The following is a 19,075-nucleotide window of genomic DNA, read 5'->3' as shown; positions in this document are numbered from 1 at the left end:
GCTCTTTATTAAAGGTTTAACTTGCACGGGTTCTGCACGTTCCCGGTTAGACCTTGCGAAGCTGCATAGGATTAGAAATCAGAGAGGATAATAACGTACAAAAATAGTTTCAAATGTTGATAACACTGAACAGCGAGAAAAACATCTTATTTGTATAAGTGAGCTAAAAATAAAACTGAAGAACACTGCTACAATCGCAACGTGCCATCTTGTAGCGCTTGAAGCATATGCCGGCGTCTCTGGGCCATATGCTCCCATGTCTTGCCTGCCGCAGCGCAGAGGGAAGCAGCGCTGCACCCAGCAGTCCTCAAAAGCACAAGCACTGGCCAAAACTGCTTCTTGTGCTGCTGCCAAGCAGACTGCAGCTGAAGTGGGGGGGGCGGGAGGAGAAGGGCTGGGGCACGGCCCCCCGCAGCGGCCCGCCGGTGCTGAGGGATGGAGGAGGCCTCCGGGAGGGGGCTCCGGGAGGGGGCTCCGCAGCCGGGACACGGAGCAGGGCAGAGCGAGAACGGGTGTGATGCTGTGCCGGGAGCCTGCGGGAGCCAACACACAGCCGTCCCCGAGCACGGCTGGCTGCTGTGGCTCAGGCTGCTCTGGGCCCTGCCACGACCCTGGGCACCCCCCTGTGCCCGCAGCCCGCTTGCCAGCCAGGATCCACAGCCAGAGGGTCCATCCTCCGCCCGCGTGCCCCAGCCCAAGGGGCGCAGCGTCCGCAGGGCTTCTGCCACAGCGCGGCTGCGGCAGGGCCGGGGCTGGGAGCACCCCGCAGCAGCCGGCCCTGAGCAGGGCGGTGTGGAGCTGCCCCACGGGCCCTGCGCGGCCGAGGCAGGGACGGCTGACGGGCCCCCAGCCCTGCCCTGTGTCACGGAGGGGCTGTGCCACGGCCTTGCCCTGTGTTACGGAGGGGCTGTGCCGCTGCCATGCCCTGTGTCATGGAGGGGCTGCGCCATGGCTGTGTCGTGTGTGACGGAGGGGCCGTGCCCTGTGTCATGGAGGGGCTGTGCCATGGCTGTGCCCTGTGTCTCGGAGGGGCTGTGCCATGGCTGTGCCCTGTGTCACAGAGGGGCTGTGCCGCGGCCTGGGCACGGCAGGGTGTCGGCGGCAGCTCTCAGCAAGGCAACAGAAACGCACAGATTCACGGCAGCGGAGGAGCGAAGCCTTTGCATTTTAATTACAAAACGTGTGTACACATTTACAGCCTTGTTCCCAGGGGTGCTAGTGCCGGCAGAGAGGGGCCTGTGCCGCAGGGCCGCGGCAGCGGCGGGACGGCGTCCGTGCTCCCGGGGCAGCGACGCACCCCAGGGCCGGCAGCTCCACGGGGCTACGCGGGAGAGACCTGGCTGGTGGACACAGAGGAGGTCTCTGTCTTGCCAGCAGATGTGTCCTCGTCACCCAGCGGGTTTTTGCCACAGCAGAGGGTCGTGATCATGCAGTTACGGAACTGGAAGAGAGAAGCGCAGGGTGAGGCGGGCGGGCAGTGGAGCAGCTCCCACGGCGGGGCAGAGCCGCTGGGACCCCCGGGAGGCACCGTGCCCCTGCAGCCCCCTTCCACTGCCCACCCTGCCTCTGGGCACAGCACAGACTCCTGCACCCATGCAGCCCCTGGGCCATTTCAGACAGGATGGGCTCGCACCGCACAGCCGCTCTCCTGCAAGGTCACCTGGAAACAAATTTCCCCCCAGCCCCCGGCACCTCAAGGAGCCCAAACTCCCTGCAAAGCAAAACAAAGGAGACTGCCCGGCATCCTGCCAGTTACCTGTTTGTTCATAACGATGTAAATCACGGGGTTGTAGATGGCAGAGCTCTTGGCAAAGAAAGCCGGGATGGTCATGAAGATGGGCCCGAAGTCTGAGCCCTGGTTGGTGAAGATGTAGAAAGCGACGCTGGCGTAGGGCACCCAGCAGATCAGGAAGGCGACAACCATGATGATGACCATGCGGGTCACTTCCTTCTCTGCCTTCTGGGTGGTGGCAGACTCCTGCTGCTGGGCAGCAGCCTGTGGGCAGAAGGGAACGGAGACGTGATGGAGCCGGGGAGGGCTGCGCGGGGCGGGATCTGCGGTCAAGCCGCGGCCAGGTTGAATTTGCTGTTTCCCCCGTTGTGAAGGGCCAGCCCGGCTCCCTGGAAAGCCCTTTCTGTCCCCAGCCTGGAGCCTGTCCACGAGCCTGGGGACAGGGGCGGCCCCGTCCCACACCACAGGCAGGTACCCACCTCCTTGACAGTGCACACCAGGTTCCCATAGCAGAAGAAGATGACCATCAGCGGGATCATGAAATGAACCACAAACATGTAGATGACAAAGGACTCGTTGTTGATCTCTGGCTTCAGAGTGTAGTAGTCGATCCCACATGAGCACTGCATGCCCTCGGGGATGTACCTGCAGGGGACCAGGCGGATCAGCACCGCGGCGCAGCTGGAGGCCGCGGCCGTGCCGCCGGCCGGGCTCCCGGGTGCAGGGGCCGCCGTACCTGGACCAGCCGAAGAGCGGCGGGGCGGCGCAGGCCAGCGCCATCAGCCAGGTGAACGCGACGCCCATGATGGCGTGGCTCTCCCCAAAGCGGAAGTTGCTCATGGGCTTGCAGACCACCACGTATCTCTCGATAGCCAGGACAACCAGTGACCAGAGAGCAATTTCACCTGCACCAGGGAGAGAGGGGCACGGGGATACAGGGACTTTGAGCAACAGGAGTAGGAAACACGCTGATGGCGGCACACACGGCCTCCTCGGACTGCTGTGCCCCAGGAAGACCTCTGGCAGAAGGAAAACTTCCACTGAGGGCTCAGAAAGAGAAATGAACGGGGACCAAGTGCAGGTGCAGTCAGAAAGCGTGAGAAGACACCCGCTTGCTGCTCTGCCAACCCACAGGAGCCGCTCTGCTGGTGTGCTTGCAGATCCATGACTGGATCCTACTCCTCATCCAGGACAGCACCTGCACCTAAAGCCTACAGTCCCACCAAGACCCAGTGGCTTCCCATCACCCCAGGATTGCGCCTTGCTACCCACAGCTTCCCAGCAAACTTGTGCCACAGGGACCAAACCAGCACAGCAGCTGCCTGTGGCTGGAAGCTGAGCTGAACGGAGGATGGGCTTCTTTAGGCACTTGAGTTTTATTGACCAGTTGTTTTGGTGCAAGCGCGGCTGTGATGGGGAGGAGAGGCAGCTGTGCCAGCCTGTGCCACCAGGCACTGCGGCAGAGACAATGACAGGCTCAGCCCGTGAGACAGGAGGAACCAATTTGTCACCTCTCAAGTCAGAATATGAGCCAAAAAGATGTGCAAATCCAACCACTGCAAAAGCTGCTACTGGTTGCTTTTCACTGCTGCACTGTTGTTCTCAGGGTACTGAGCAGGTGGCTACCGAAGTGTCATTCATCTCTTTCTTCATCTCCCTTGCATCTGAGACACTGCAGCTGCCTCAGCCCACAGCAGCAGCAGCCCTTCCACACACCGTGTTCTCCCAAGATCATCTGGGCACCTTCCCTCCCGCTCCCAAAACCCGGGGCACTTCCCCGCAGAAGGTTTGGCACTGTGTGGGACACTCACCGCCCAGTGTGGCGAAGAAGCCCTCGATGTAGCAGCCCGTTACTCCAAAGACAAAGTACCCGTTCATGGACGTGTACATGGTGGTCGTGAAGCCGCCAAACACCATGAAGAGGTCGGCGACCGCCAGGTTCAGGAGGATGTAGTTCAGCGGCGTCCGGAGCTTCTTGTGCTGGATGGTGACGTAGAGCGTGAGGAAGTTGACGGGGAAGCCGAGCAGGATCAGCATGAACATGTAGGCAGCCAGCGCCGAGAACTTCCAGGGCTCAGCCAGGTAGTACTGGGGGTACTCGAAAGGGCTCCGCACCACCCCGGTCTTGTTGGACATGGGCACGTAGAAGTCTTGTCCTTCCGTCCCGTTCATGGCGGCGGCTCGTCAGCTGCCTCCGGCTCTCACCAAGGGGTCTGTTTTGTGCACGGGGGGATCGCCTCTGAAGCGGGGCTCCTGCCACCTCCCAGCCCTTGCCGTCCCCCCAGGAGCAGAGGCTGCGCTCAGCGCTGCCAGACGCCCCTTATGAAGCGCCCCTGGGGCAAAGCCGCGGGCGCCGGTGTCAGCGCGATTAGGGCTTAGGGAGTTATTAATCATAATCGCCCGGGGTAATTGGCTTTCCTGGGAAGATATTGAGGTGACACCTGGTTCTGGCTTTGCTGTCATTGCTGGAGACCACCACTCACAGTCACACACAAAGGGGGAGCTCTGCACCACACCTTTCACCTGGGGGTCCCGGCCCAGACGGCGGCTGCACTGCCAGCGCCCGGCTCCTCAGCCTGGCTGTGCTCTGGGGCAGCACAGCTCCGGGGGGGCCCTCACCCCTGGCAGCCTTTGCACCCCATGACCCAGAGCTGTGCTCCCACTGCTCACGCTGCCAGGGGCAGAACTTGCCCCTGAGGCCCCCGGTTCAGCCTCCACAATGCTCAGGGTGTGCTGATGCCTCAGTTTCCCCACCGAGGGACTGGGCATAGGGTGCCTCATGCCTGGCAGAGGGTGTCAGGGGAAGGCAGAGCACATGGGGATCCTTCTCTCAGCTGTGCTTTTCCAGGGCCCCTGGGCTGAGCTTTCAGCACTCACCAACAAACACCTTCCTTCCTGCCCCTCTCTATCAGGAGGGAAGTTTGTGCTGCAAAACCCCCGACAGCGTGTCTAGGGGCTGCAGACAGGGGGCTGGGCTTGGCGGCGGTGGTGTGGTCCATTAGCAACAGCAGAGTGTCCCAGGCCTGTTCTCACAAGGGGAAGGCAGGTCTGTGAGAGCAGCCAGACCCCACCAGAGTTGTCCCCACAAGTGCTGTTTCCCGTGGGAGGCTGCAGGAAGGTGCTCTGGGGCACCACTAGCCCTTCTGCATGTGCTCTCAGCCACCTCATCTTTTGCCACAGGATTGGGCTGAGGAGGCTTGAGCACCACAGCTTGACACTAACCCCACAGGCAGGTTTCCAGTTGTACCAGCTCTTCTGTTCCTGGCTCTGTATGTGGCTCAGGTCATGCCAATCTCACGGTAATACCCAACAAATAACCCAGTCCATCTGTCTTGGACAGGTATCATTCTGCACTGGTGTTGAGAAGGCTGCTGGACACCAAAGGGAGGTTCTGAGCTGAAGACGACCCTTAGCTCCACATGCTGGTTGACATACACTGTTTGTCTCCCTGAGCCCTTGCAGATCCTTACAGCCCTCATGGGAAGCTGCTGGAGCCTCCTGTGTGTCTCAGCTGCCCCCTGCATGTACCCAGTTGTGCTTGGCACAGTGCCAGCCAGCATCCAAGGCACACACTACCTTTCCCTATTTTTCAGAGGCAAGAGGATGTGTGCAGCAGAGTGAGCAACATGGAGCCAGCCACAGGGGCCTTCTCTGGAGAAGGTGGTTCCTTACATTGTCATTCCTCTCCAGAGCTATTTTCCCCATCTCTTCTCTTTCTTTCCATCCACTGTGTGACACCTTTGTCATTAGCAGCCAATAACACCCTGGCTGGCAGGCAGGTACCCTCTGGTTACTCCAGGGAGGCTGCACAGGGACCATCAACTCTGGCCCCTGGCACAGGAGCCCTGAGCATGTCTCCTTGCTGCTCTGGCTGCAGCAGGGCCAAGCTGAGCATTCCCTGCAGCCTGTGTGGGGACTGGGCCACTGTGAGCACCTCACCCAGCACAGGGGATGTGCCAGGGCTGCTGGAGCTCATGGGTGTGAGGTGGGCAGTGCTCACATCCTCCTGGTCTTAAACTTCCTTCATGCCAGCCCAGGTTCCAGCAGTGTTCCCTGTGGGTTAGCTTAGCACATGCAGAAGGTTTAACGGAAAAAAAGCACAAAGCTCTGTTCTCTCTCTAGATAAGAGACCAAGCTGGGAAACCCTCCCTCAGCGGGGAAGGTCTGAAGGAGCTTGAGTGCTGCCACCCCAGACAAGGGAAGAGCTGGCTGCCTGTGGCCACAGGCTCTGGCCAGTCCCAAAGGTCTTCTTGCACATCAACATGAGAATCCCACATCCCCCCACACACTCCTCCCACCCCCAGCCTCTCCATTAACTTTTCACGTGGTGCCAAGGCCAGAGCGGTGGCACTGCCTAACTGCACATGCAGCTGGTCCTACTTGTACCTGGGCAAGGTGGATTAAAGGTTTATCCTCCTGATACGTGGACATGCCACGTTAAGCAGTGATGCAACGGGCCCCTGCTGAGGTCAGCAGCTGCTGCCCAGAGCTCTGGGCCTGGCCTGTGTCACGGGGAACAGCCCGGGCAGGAGCCAGCGGCACTCTGCAGCCACAGCCAGCACAAGTGCTGGTCAGCAGCTGCAGCCAAAAGTGCTTGGTGGGAGCTCCTGTGCCTCTGTGAGGGCACCCCAGGGTGCCCATGGCCCAGGGCAGGCTGGAGCCAGAACAGCTGCACTGGGGATGAGATGTGGCCCCTCTGGTTTGGACTGGAAAAGCTGAGTTCAGTTTTCAAACCTGTCCCGTGCTCAGGGAGCTGGGTAGAAGAAGAAAAAAAATCTTCCTTCTTTGATCCATTTTGTCTCTGTGTCATGGCAAACTCTATCTATCTATTTTCACAATTCTTCCCTCCCAGCAGCTCTGCAAAGTCAGCTCAGCGCCGGGGGAAACAGCCCAACGCCGTTCTGGCTCGCGGCTCACACAGCATTGTTTGTCCGTGTCAGTCACAGAGCCTTCACTGCAAACACTGACAGATGAGTCACAACGCAGACAGGGGTAATTAGGACAGAATGTTTTTGAAGTGGCACATTAAGCAAACTTGGTCAGGAACCACTGAGGGGCTGGGAAAGCCTCAGTGCCACTGTGCAGTGTCCCATTCCAGAGGAACTCAGGCAGACACGGAGACATCACCAGTTTCACGTGCAAAGTGCGGTTTTCATGGCTCCTGCTCTACCAGCACTCAACCACTGCAGCCAACAGCTTCAGACAGTGAAGCAGAATGTCATCTGCTCAAAACGAAGGGAGGCTGTGACAGACGGGGTGTCATAACAACAACAGAGCCTGTGGTAGCATGAAGCTGAGACACCTATTGCCTCCCAGCTCCAGCCTGGCTGCTTACCCACACAAACTCTCCTGCTACCAGACAACTACGTGGTGCCTGTCCTGGGCAGGGCCATTGCCAGGGCAGCTGGGACAGAGCTCACCTCCCCCCCAGCACCTGCCTGGTGCTGCCTCCTGCCTGGTGTCAGAGCCGGGGTGGGGGGCTCCAGCAGCGCAGAGCAGAGCAGCACTGAGGCTTCCCTCTGCCCACACTGTCCCCACAGCCATGGGCCAGAGCCGAGCAAGAAGTGGGGAGGGACGGAGCTGGGACAGGTGGCCAAAGGGTCATTCCACACCAGAGGATGCTGTGCTCAAAGCAAAAGCTCGGGGAGAGGAGGAAGAAGGGAGACTGTTGTGTTTGCCCTCCCCAGTGACCGTTACTCACAGAGGCCCCCTCTCCAGGAAGCGGGCTGGATCTCTGCCTGCCACGGTAAGCACTCGGTCAATTCCTTCTCGCCTTGCTTCACTTACAAACTGGCCTTACCTCAACTCACGAGCTTCTTTGCTTTTGCTCTTCTGATTTTCTCCACAGTCCTGCAGGGAGGCAGTGAGTGAGCAAACTGCTGTGTGGGGGCTGCGCTGCTGCCTGGGACTGACCCACCGTGTCTGGCCAAACACACATCATTAAAATCCCCTCAGCCTCAGCAAGAGGCTGGAGCAGAAGGCAGCAGCTCCATCTCCTCTCACATTGTTTGCCCACGGCTCTGGGCTGAAACAACACTGGGGAAATAAATACTGCTCAGAAGTGCCCCTGTAGCACATGGCCCCTGAGCACAAGGACCGAGGGCCTGGGGTGGCTCTGACCTGCAGCCGTGTCCCCACCACAACACCCAGCACTGATGGGTGCCAGAGTCATGGCAATGGCCTCGGGACTGCGGTGGCACAGTGAAGAGTCTGCTGTCCTGGGTACAGGGCTGGCGCTGTGGGAAACTCCAGGCTCTGAGCCCTCAGCTGCTGTGGCACTGCTGCCTGCACTCAGCCTGTTTAAAGGTGCAGTTCAGCCCGTTGGGTCAGCGGGGCTTCCCTCAGCAGCAGGGAACAGCTTCTCAGCTTCCACACATGTGGCAGCTGAGGTGTTTTATGGCTGAGCAGCCTGGAAACACACACTGCCACCCACAACCTGGCATTCTGCGTTTCAATGAGGGTGAATACTATGCAGGTGAAAGCTGCACCCCTGTCCCTCTGAGGGGCTGAGGTGTGGCTGAGATGGACCTCAATGCCAAGATCAGTGTGTAACTCTTAAAAACACACCTCACTGAACATTCTTGCCTAAACGGAATAGAAAGAAAAAAAGTCCATCTCAGAAAGAGCAGCATTATAGCAAATTCTGAGACACGGAGCAGTGGGAAATGTTCCCATTTATTTGAAGATCTGTCAATAACGGGTTCATATTGTGAAGCAAATGCAAATCAAGTGCTCACACAAATTAGAGTAAAAACAACAATTATTTCGAGGCTGAACTTGACCTTAGAAACATTCCTGCAAAAATCTGTGGCAGTTCAGCTGCTGCCTGGGAAATGCAGGAGACACCCACAAACAACAGACATTTTCTCCCTGAAAAAAGCAGCCACATTTCTTCATCTCAGTTCCACTCACGTACAAAATGGAACAAGATGACTTGACTAAGTTGTTAGGACAACTTTGAGCAGCACTTTGCCAAGCCAACAGGGGAGTCTGGCAGCTGAGGTGTAAGATTGTTTTTCTTCATTGGTTTGACTCATCTATTCTCCGTCGACAGAACGGGCAACAATTGTGCTGGAGCACAAGAAGCTCATAGTCTTCTGTATGAAACATCTGTTGATTAGGAACAGATTTAGGGACAAGTTAGCCTGTGACTACCTCAAAGAAAATGCAAACTGAGCTCACTGGCCTGTCTCTATGGTGCAGACATTCTGAAGCTACCATCACAAGAGAATCAGTCCTCCTACTTTGAATGCTTGAGGGAGCCATGACCTGGAATGAAGCAGCAAGCATTTCTCAGACCACTGCCAATGTTGCTGAAGAGGCACAAACCCATTAATTACTATTGCAGAAGGAAGGACAGAAATTAGATGCTTTCTGTGCAAGCAAACGTGACCAAATTCCAGTGTTTCAAACAGCCACTGCTGCCAGGGGAAGGGCTGAACCACAAGCTGCCTTAGCTCCTGACCGATTCCCCCTGCTAGACCAGGCTCAGAGGGGCAGAGCAAAACACTGACAAGCTACACATCAGCATTTCTGCTCAGCCAAGGTTTGCCTGAGAGGCTCTGCCTCGCCGTCAGTGCAGCTTCTCAGATCCAGCTGCCTCCAAGTTCTCGGAAGGCAGCTGTTCCTCTCTGCACCACAGCTCAGTGTTTGGTTCTCACTGCCTTCTCCGTCTCTGCATCATGCAGGAACTGGCTGAACACATTTTGAAGTCTGAGGTTTCAGCAATGAGGGTTATTTCAGCCACAGGATTTGAGCCTCAGTAGGATTTTTTGTTTGTTTCCTCAAATGTCTCAGTGAAAACGGTACCTGGAAACAGGAGGGACACATGGTGATGGAGGCGTCCGGGAGCAGGGAGCGGAAGTACTGCCAGCGCAGAGGCTTCGGCCAGCGCTTGATCAGGACGTCCCTGCGGCTCATGGACTGCAGGGCAGCTCGGTTCACAACCACGGGGATGAACTCGGAGCCTCCTTGCTGCCACAGACCGGGTTTACAAAGAATCACCGTTAGCCAACGGCAGAGCCCTTTCAGGGTTCACACCATGTTGCAAGAAGAAAAGTAAAATTCAGTAGAAAAAGTGAATACAGAATTGACCTGAGTCTGGTGCCACCAAACTCACCCTCAGTTTGACCAGTGCCCTCCAGCCACATCTCTGACCTGCTTCAGTGAGCTTCCACAATGCATTTTAACACAATTCCTTGTAAACAGCACCCACACCCACTGGCTTTGTTAGAGCCTCAGGGCAGTGACTGCTCATAGGTGCCCAGGCACAGGAGCAGCCTGGGGAGCAGCCCCCTTGTACCACTGTAAAAGGAGAAAAGCAAATTCCAGGAACCTTTACTGTAAGGTTTTTGTTGGTTTGTGGGTTTGGGTTTTTTTGGTTGGTTTTAGTGGGAGTTTTTAACGATTTTTTAAAATTTAACTTGAAGAGCAGAGTTCCCTTTCCCCTGAAGCACCTTCCCCCTGCCAGCACCCTGCTCTGTCCCTCTCACGTGGCAGTCTGTGACACAGTCACACCAGAAGAGCAGCTGGGATTGCAGTTACAATTTTCTATTCATTTCTCTTGTCAGCAAGAAATAAACAATTGGAAGATACAGGTGAGGCTCTTACCTCAAAGCTCAGTTTTGCTGTAAAGGGATCATCATCTTCAATAGTATCTGTATTATCATCAAGCCTCAAACTCTGTGCATCTAGATGCATTTCTTAAGGAAGAAAAAGAGTTGCTATAAAATTAGCTGCCTTCACAGTAGCTAGGACTAACAGAATAAATATGAAAGCACACCAGCAGGGCTGGTATCCTTGTTGTGCCAGAGTATGCTCAAACTGCTGCAAGACCTCAACTGCCATTAAAGTACCAGAAGGGCTCGCTGTGATTCACAGTGACTGGAGACATTTATCACTGCAGCTGCTGCAGAACAGCAAAACTGACCACAACCAAGTATGACATCAGCTCTGCCCCCCTTCCCTCTCTGCTCCCTTTCTCTCAACCAAATATGACATCAGCTCTGCTCCCTTTCCCTCTCTGCCCCTTTGCCTCAACCAAGTATGACATCAGCTCTGTCCCCTTTCCCCCTCTGCCCCTTTCTGACATATAACAAAAAGCCAATGAAGCAACCTATTGAAATGACATTTTTGAGAAGTTTTAGTCAGAAACTGTGTCTCCTTGTGCATTGCTCTGCACCTAGTATTGCATGGCCTCCACAGCAACTGGGAGCTCTGGATACCAAAGCATTACAAAACAGATTCCAACAGGAATGGTTACGAAAGAAGTCCACGCTGTTTTCCCTCAGCCAAGAGAAGCAGCTTCTACAGCAAGCTGTTACTGGAAGAGAATAACACACTTCAGAGTCTCCCTGTTCCTTACAGAAAATGGTTAAAGCAGAACAGGTGAAGGAAGCATGGCCCTCCACCACTGAAGAGAAATGTTTCACCTGACTGGAAACAAACTCTCCCAATGAAGAGGCTTTATGAGAATACTAGGCTTAGTTAAAACATTGCTTTGGTTGGTATACTGACTGGAGCAGGAAACACAACGTGATTGTCCTCACATCAGTCATATGACACACAGAAAACTTTAACCCTAAGGGGGAAAACAATTAAAAATGGCTCCTTTCTTTCCCTAAAAACAAGGGCTGAAATCAATCAAAAGGATACAGTCACCCCTCATCTCTTGCCATTTGTTCTCTCTTTTATTCAGTCTGGGAGCTTCAAGATCAATGAGAGCTACAGCTTCTTCGTCTGTGATGCCATCTTCCAAATAGAACTCAACCAGATGCAGCACCTCTGCGGGGGTGAGAAAGGCAGGGAGTGTTTGACTTGCAGGAACTCAGAGAAGGCCTCCCAAAAGATCCTGTGCCCCTTCAGAAATGCACACCCTCTGCCTTCTGTGAGGGTGGTGTCCTGCCCACGGGTGCTCGTGAAGCAATTTAAATACAACTAAAACCCCAGCCCACCTCAGCTTCTCAAGGGACTGCATTTGTGTTAATGAAACACTTTATACATTCAGTGTGTCCTAATAAAGCCATGCTCTACTGCTGCTGCTGTCTTGCAATGAAATCCAACAGTCCCTGGGACACCAGCCAGCCACAGTCAAATAGCACAACATTAAAAGGAAAGATTGTTTGTCCAGATAACATTGCCAAGAGAGCAAATTAAGTACTACCCTACTCTGTGAACATTCATCTACTTGAAAAGCACACCCAGGTGTGATATTCCAACCCACCATAGGAGGAAGCAGAGAAGACAAAAGGCTGTCTGCAGTTGATGCAGACGTTCCCCAAGTTATTCAGCAGAGGGTTGTTGGTTGAGCACCTGTAACACAAGGGCACAAGCTCCTGCAAAGACACACACAGGGCACAGTAATCATAAACACATCAGCACATGTGAACCCTTTGTTTTCAATTAAATAGAGGCTCCTCAGTTTTGCACCACTGACAGTCCATCAGCGCTCATCTGGAGGAACACTGCTGTGATCCTTTAACATCCGAGAATGCTTTCTCTTTATCATAAACCAGCACATTTCCACATTAAAAATAACTGTCTTCACCATTGTAATGGTTAAATTGTCACCTTGCCTTTGCAGTAACAGCAGCAGAATTCTGCATCAAACACACAGTGACAAAAGAAGTCGAAAAGAAAGCTGCTGAAGCAAAGTTTTTTGCTCTAAGGTTTGGTCAAATCCAAGTTCTCCAAAATTCATCTCTCTTCTGTTCAAGAGGATGGTTATTTTAGGCAGTTCTTAAGGTTGTGTTTTTATTCTTTCAGGTGGCCAGGTTCACTTGCACAATACAATTTATTTTTAGTGAGTGCTCCATGAGACATGGCTTTATAGAGCACTGCAGAAAGTCAGACTTCAGTTAAAGAAGAAAAGGTGTTAAAATAAGACTTAAGGAAGGAAGGTCACTCAAGGGATCGGCGGAGGAGGGAAGGAGTGCTAGGAGTGAGACAAATGAAAGTGACCTCCAGCTGCAGAGAGAGACAAAGACTGTGGAGTAATTGCGTGTGGATTGGAGAGAAAAAGGCTTGAAAGAATTAATAGGCAGAGAGGAAGGCAGATGCAAGAGAGGAGTGGGAGGATGGAAGCTGCCCATAAAGGATGGACTGATCTTAATTTGCTCTCAGGAGCAAAAGGAAGTCTGATCCGAAGAATAGCACTAAAAGGACTGTGTTTCCAGCAGCAATGTAATTACATCACAGAGCTATGCATATTTCAGATTTTTCTGAGCATACAGCAACTCAGATTAGGCCACATACTAATGATTAAAATGAAACACATCACAACTTACTTCACTGTCATGGAATGGCTTGGACCGGATTGTCAGGCTGCCCAGCTCAATGGACTTCTGGAACCTGGCTGGGACCTGCAGCCCCTGTAACTTGTCATAGGCATGACGAGCCAGTTTATATGCACCAAGAGCCTTACTCTGTTTTGCCAGGGCAAACAACGTATTGCTATAATTTAGTTAAGGAATAAAGACATGTTTGGCATTTAGGAAAAACTGCAATAGTCCTTCTAAGCAGAGCAGCTGTGCAATGAGGCACATCCAACACAGCACTGCAAAGGGGCTTTGGCAGCAGAAACCCCCTTACACAGCTCCACTGAAAAACAAGTGTGAAAGAACCAGCAAAACGTCTGTGGGCAACCGTCAGCAAGGTAAGGGATGACCCCACATAAATACTGCTTTGGTTGAAGATTTTCATTCCATCTACAACATTATGGAAATGTTGGGTAAAACAGATATCCCCCAGTAAAAAAAACCACCCCCACAAAAAGTCACCACCAGCAACCCACTGACATCAAGTAAATACCCATGGTCTTACTGGAAATAAAGCATATGCCCCACATCACTGACCACAGGCTGTCTCTCCCTTTCATCAGTCTACAGCAGCAGCTGCTGCTTAGAAAGTAAGTGATCACAAGGCATGTTATGAACAATGTTATGAAAGATAATCCATTTGTAAGTGAGGGAGCTATGAGAAGAAAAGCTAACATCCCACCCAGAGCCATAAATGAAGTGAGAGCAAGCAAATCAGGCCTCCCTGTGGCATCCAGTGACCCTTCTTGTTATCTTTTACCAACAGGTGCATTCCTACAGGGCTCACACAGACCATGTATGAAGCACTCTCCAAAGATGCAATATGTACTAACAAAGCTGTGCAAATGCCAGCCTGACAGACACCACACAGCCATACCAGCCTCAGGGGAGGCAAAAGCTCCTGTCTCAGTTCAGTCTCCTTGCAACAACACTGTCAAGATTCAGAGCCAACATCCTGTTGCAGTGACTGGTATCCTCGAACTTGCTTCCCTGACAAAGGTGGTGAGCCAGGCTGGGTGGGTGTTTTGAGAATTACGTGTTAGTTATTTGTACAGCTCTCCTACACTATTACAAAAACCCCAAACCCAAACAGCTGCACAGTTAAACACACAATGGTTTCATGATGCTGATTATTTCCTTAGGGACAAAAGGCCACTTCCATTAACATAACCAAGAGCTGAAACTGAAGATACCCTACAGGAGATGTCTGCATTGTGGATCAACATCAATTATTCCTTTCATGTATCTCACAAGATAACTTCTAGATTTTGTACTGTAATTGAAGGATACACTTTTGAGATCCCCAAAGGAGTCTCCTTTGTTAAGCTGTGAAGTAGAAACCTGGAAATATTGAAGAGGGTTTCAGGCAAGTGGAAACTGAAAGGCTCTTCCTGCAATATTGGAAAATACAGACACATATTTCAAAGCTGGAAAACCAACACCTCGTATCGCTGAGCTCCGCAGCACCAGGCAGATCAAGCCCTGTGTTTCTCTCATACAGCTGCCAAAAGAAGAGCTGCCGACAGCATACAGCAAGTGGATTTTGCATGTCTGTGTCACCTTTATCATGCTGTTACACACAGAAAAAGAGAGAAAGGGGTCCCTGTAGCTAAACCAGAATCTTTAACAGGCTATTTAAAAATGAGGGCAGACTGGCCAGCAATGGCACGGTCTCCACTGCTGCAAGGTCTGAAGCAATCTGAGCAGCAAAGACCTCCATAGCAGCCTTCTTGTGTCGAGGGCACACACCAAGGGTTCTCCAATACTTTACAAAATGTGGTTTCACCAACACAAGCAGCAATGTTACTGTAACTTCAGGAAGCAGCAAGAGCTCCTCACTCATTGCTGTTTATCATTTTGGAGTAGTTTACACACACCACTACTGATACGTGTACCACACTGTGGGAATCTCTAGGCTAGGGTGCCTTCTTCTGTTCAATCTTGCCTTCCTGTGATTAAGGAAAAAGCCAACTGTAGCCTGTGTAGGGCCAGAGGCTCAGGTCACTGTGGAAACCAATTGATAGAACTAGCAAGAAAGGGTTGAGGGTGGGAAGTCAGTCCTTGTACCTTCCACCCATGCTGAGGCAAGCACAGACCTGCTGAATCTGCACTGCAGCTTTTAGAATCTAAGAAAGCAAGCTATTGTACAGCATAGCAGAAGGCAAAGAAATAAAGTTACTATATAGTATCACTAATCCACAGTCAATATTTAATTGCCTGAAAAGTCATTAATTATTCCTAGTTATTTCTGGACTCCCTGAAGGAAAATGCCCAGGACGCACAAACACAGAACTTGTCAAGTGAGTATCTGACCGTGTATCTTTGAATAAAGTGATAGACATGGTAAACTTCTGCCAAATGCTGGAAGTGATGAAACTTCTGTAACATTTCAGTCTTCTGCTCTTCATTCTCTGTGGGAGGCAAAGGCATTAGTGTAAGTCTCCGGGATGAGCCTGTGAGGCTCAGCTGGAAGAAAACAACATACTGCAAGTTGAATGCCAGCACTTCCAAAAGACGTATGTACCAGGTCAAGTGTGTCCCACCTACCTGCCCAGGCCATACATTACACAACCTGGCCATTTTTCTCAGCAGATTTCTGGCCTAAATCGAGCATGGTAAAACACAAAACAGCCAAGGCACCAGAGGCAACAGCTTACTTAAAGGCAGAAAATGGTAGGTGTGCATCACTGGGAACCTCATCCATAACTTCACAAACAAATAGTTCTGAAACTAATTCATAAATACACTACTAATCCATGTGGAAAAATCTGCATCTCTATACAAGACCTGAGGGGTAACAGATCAGCACTATCATGCATCAGCTGAACTAAAAACATAAGGTACTTACAGCACCAGGCAACAGGCAGTATTATCAATCCTTTGTACTTACTAAGTTATCCCTGTTGACTGCTGGCTCCACCCCTCTCGCAGTGCAATACATTATAAGACAAGATGATAGCTAATGAACAATCAGTTCTATCTCTGTTGGCAGAAATAATCTGCAAAGTCCCTCTCCAACCTATGATCAAACACCAGCTGTACCTGACACTCCAAGATCATTTGTTATTTGCCATCACCCTCCAACTACTTCTCCGGTTAACGTGTGTTGTGAAGGCACATGAGGATGCACAGTCCCAGGAGGCAGGATTTTGACTCTAGTCAGATTTCAAAGACTCTGTGTGCAGATGTTGCTGTTTTGCTTATTTGTTTTAAATAACCACATGGGAAAACCATGGGGACTACAAAAATAGCACCAGCCAGAGTTATGCACAGCATTAACAACCAAACCAAAGCCACACAAACGGTGGAGCAGTTGCAGCAATGCTATCACAGTTCAGTAGTTGTTTGTCTCCGTGCACAAAAAGGTAAACACAAACTTCCTCTCAGCTGCTTACCTTGGGCTATATCTAAGCACTGCATGGAAAGCATCCAATAATAATAGGCTGCATCGTTAAATCGGCTTTCAACCACAGCATTGTGTGTCAGCTGCTCCAGCACTCTCACAGCCTCACTCTGCCTGCCAGCCTTGTGAAACGCTGCAGAGAAGGCCAAAACAAAGAGGATTTTACAGTGCGATTATATCAATTAGCTGAAATTAATGTTTTTAAATTAAGAGCAGTCTATCCAGCCAATCTCAAATAGTCTATGCAGAGCAGGATAAAAAGGATTATACACTGGTATTTTGCTCCTCGAAAGCAGCAACACTAATGGAACACGAGAAGCATCTGTAGGTATTTTGTGGCTTTTGCACTGTCTCAGCAGCTCTTGAGCTCGCAGACTGTGCAACACTGAGTGCTTTCTTTAAACACAGAAAAGAGCAAACACGCTAGGATAATTAGATCTTTATACAAACAATGGCAGTCTCTAAAACATTGCAAATCACAACTTCATTCAAAACGGCAACAAATTATCCTTGGAAGTTAGCGCTCTCGTTTGTCATGCTGAACATTTTGAAATACCCTTATTTGATGCTCACAAGTCAGCAGCAAGCAGGATCCTGGATTTTCACCTGGTAATGGTTGTTTCATGTAGTCTTCATGTAAGGCAATGCATGCCTTCATGTAGAGTAATAGGGATGGGGGGAACCAACTCCCCAAAAACTCAATCCCCCAAAAACCGAACCCCACAGCACAAGTACCTCCTGCTGCAGCTAGCCCAGATATAACCGGATTCTCACATGGCACCACAAGGATCTCTAACTGACCCAGTTCTGGGGTGTTTGTATCTGCTGAGCCACAGCAGCACAGGGCTGTGTTAAACAAGCTGGGAGCAAGACACCTATATTCACAGCTCTACGCATAAACTGCCAAACTGCCCTAACACCAGGTGCTGAAAGGTTTGGTGCAGTGGCACACAAAATAGTTTTGTGTAGAGATGGATCATGTCTGGCATGTTCACTAGCTTGGCCCTTGTAAGCAAATGCAGCTACAGACTCAGATCTGAGCTGGCTCTGGAAACAGCAGATGCAGCAGTCACATGGAGCTGCACCTGAGAAAAGTAGCTATACCAAAAACGTGCTGGCTCCAACATCTCCTTGTCCCTGCAACACTCTGTGAATTACATTTTGAAGCCTGCCCCCATGATGAAAGGTTGACAGCTCTTTTTAAAGGTAATTTTATAAGCCAAAAAAATTGTGAATGTTAAAATTGTGAAAGAAATGGGTAAACTTAACTTGTACAAACTCAACATTACCTAAACATAAGGAACAAAAGCTATGCCTTCCACTCAGGTTTGTAAGGTGGTTGCCACATTTTGGATTCTATTGTGATAAAAATATTGTGAGTTGAGCTTCAATGCCAATACTGTTGTCACATGCCACACTCGGGTATGTGATGAGAGAGAAAACCTGGACCTGTACTTAGATGCCACCATTTTTGATAGATCCATTATATTTTCTTATTAAATAAGGAGATCTCCAGCTACTCTATGACCAGCATGAAAACACAGGTCCTACTTGGCTTTGAATCCCACTGATAAGAAACTCTCCAGGGCAGAGACTGCATTTTCTGTATTAGGAAAGCGTGCAGTGAGTTTTGAGTGACCAGTGATCTGTCAGTGACATTCTTACCTTTTTGAGCTTCTTCAAATCTATCATTCTCTGCTAGCCACTGAGCATAAGGGACATAGACATCATCTTTGAATTCTGGATGCTTCTCACTCAAACCAAATGCCTGAGGTGAATAAAAACCCCTCATTTTTAGAAAACTGCATGGTTTAAACAGTTAAAAGGTTTAGAATATTCCATGGGATCCATCCTTTAGCTCTAAGTAAATCCACAATAAAGATCCATAAGCAGAACAGAGAGGGTAATTTTCTCTGGAATGAAACTAATGTATTTTAAAGTAAAAAGCAATCATCAACAAAGGAAAGGAAGCAAAGCACAGTAACAATCTGGCTGTAGAACCACGGGAAGTTGAAAGTTATTACCGAGGAAATGCAGCAGCTTTCACAGCAGGACACAACAAATATTTTTATTTTTACTGAATATGTCTTCTAAAGAAATGGAAGTAACACTATAAATGCAGTTTAGAGTCACTTTCTAAACTCATTAACTAGTCAATAAAGGATTAAGTCTGCACTTCTCAAAAGCATCCCTGTCTCCAGGGAGGGGTTTGTCAATTCCAGCAGCACTTTGAAAACGCTCCCTCAAGAAACTCCTACACCTACCAAAACCTTCATGTGAAGAAACAACAACGAAACTAAGGGTGACCCAGCTGTGATGAGGCTGGTATGGACAGACCCATGTTTTATGGAAAAACACAGTGAGGTCAGAGCTTTCCCTCATCAGAAGCACAAATCCAGTTACAGAGTGGGGTCCACACTAACACAGCACACATTCATCAGCTCTGAATTACGTGGATGGTATTCTCACTTGACTGTGTCCAAATTCTGAGTAACACGGTTCAAAACAGAATGTCCCTTGCTATAGTTACTGCGGGGCTAGAGGCATCCCACGGACAGGAAGTGGGCAACTGAAGAGGCAAAGGCAGGGCTGAGATGTGAGACCCTGAAATAGTCAGCCAGGAAA

The 19,075-nt window shown here is 50.9% G+C and overlaps 2 protein-coding genes across 7 annotated transcripts in view; both read right to left on the bottom strand.

The window, feature by feature from the left end:
* Positions 1-1,180: 1,180 nt before the first annotated feature.
* Positions 1,181-5,910, bottom strand: RHO (rhodopsin). The gene is made up of 5 exons (XM_062008101.1): positions 3,544-5,910; positions 2,469-2,637; positions 2,212-2,377; positions 1,757-1,996; positions 1,181-1,441 (listed from the first exon to the last, which is right to left on the bottom strand). Exons 1-5 carry the CDS (start codon positions 3,902-3,904, stop codon positions 1,322-1,324), a joined length of 1,056 nt encoding a protein of 351 aa, XP_061864085.1. The 5' UTR covers positions 3,905-5,910; the 3' UTR covers positions 1,181-1,321.
* A 2,317-nt stretch (positions 5,911-8,227) lies between these two features.
* The window catches only part of IFT122 (intraflagellar transport 122), a 33,384-nt gene continuing 22,536 nt past the window's right edge, over positions 8,228-19,075 (bottom strand). For 3 of the 6 annotated variants that reach the window (XM_062008237.1, XM_062008236.1, XM_062008239.1), the window contains 10 exons: positions 18,116-18,218; positions 16,443-16,583; positions 15,361-15,458; positions 14,338-14,438; positions 13,018-13,183; positions 11,955-12,066; positions 11,387-11,515; positions 10,343-10,422; positions 9,542-9,706; positions 8,228-8,842 (listed from right to left, as the gene is read on the bottom strand). In XM_062008237.1, the coding sequence (XP_061864221.1) occupies positions 8,753-8,842; positions 9,542-9,706; positions 10,343-10,422; positions 11,387-11,515; positions 11,955-12,066; positions 13,018-13,183; positions 14,338-14,438; positions 15,361-15,458; positions 16,443-16,583; positions 18,116-18,218 (1,185 nt within the window). In that variant the 3' untranslated portion in view covers positions 8,228-8,752. Of the gene's footprint in view, positions 8,843-9,541; positions 9,757-10,342; positions 10,423-11,386; positions 11,516-11,954; positions 12,067-13,017; positions 13,184-14,337; positions 14,439-15,360; positions 15,459-16,442; positions 16,584-18,115; positions 18,219-19,075 lie in introns of those variants that run through there. The other 3 variants (XM_062008238.1, XR_009819787.1, XR_009819788.1) reach the window with 3 other exon arrangements.

Source organism: Colius striatus, chromosome 15, assembly GCF_028858725.1.
Source record: "Colius striatus isolate bColStr4 chromosome 15, bColStr4.1.hap1, whole genome shotgun sequence".
In the NCBI taxonomy this organism is placed as follows: domain Eukaryota; kingdom Metazoa; phylum Chordata; class Aves; order Coliiformes; family Coliidae; genus Colius; species Colius striatus.
The sequence above is the reverse complement of the archived record's forward strand: the minus strand, read 5'-3'. Positions and strand labels throughout refer to the sequence as shown.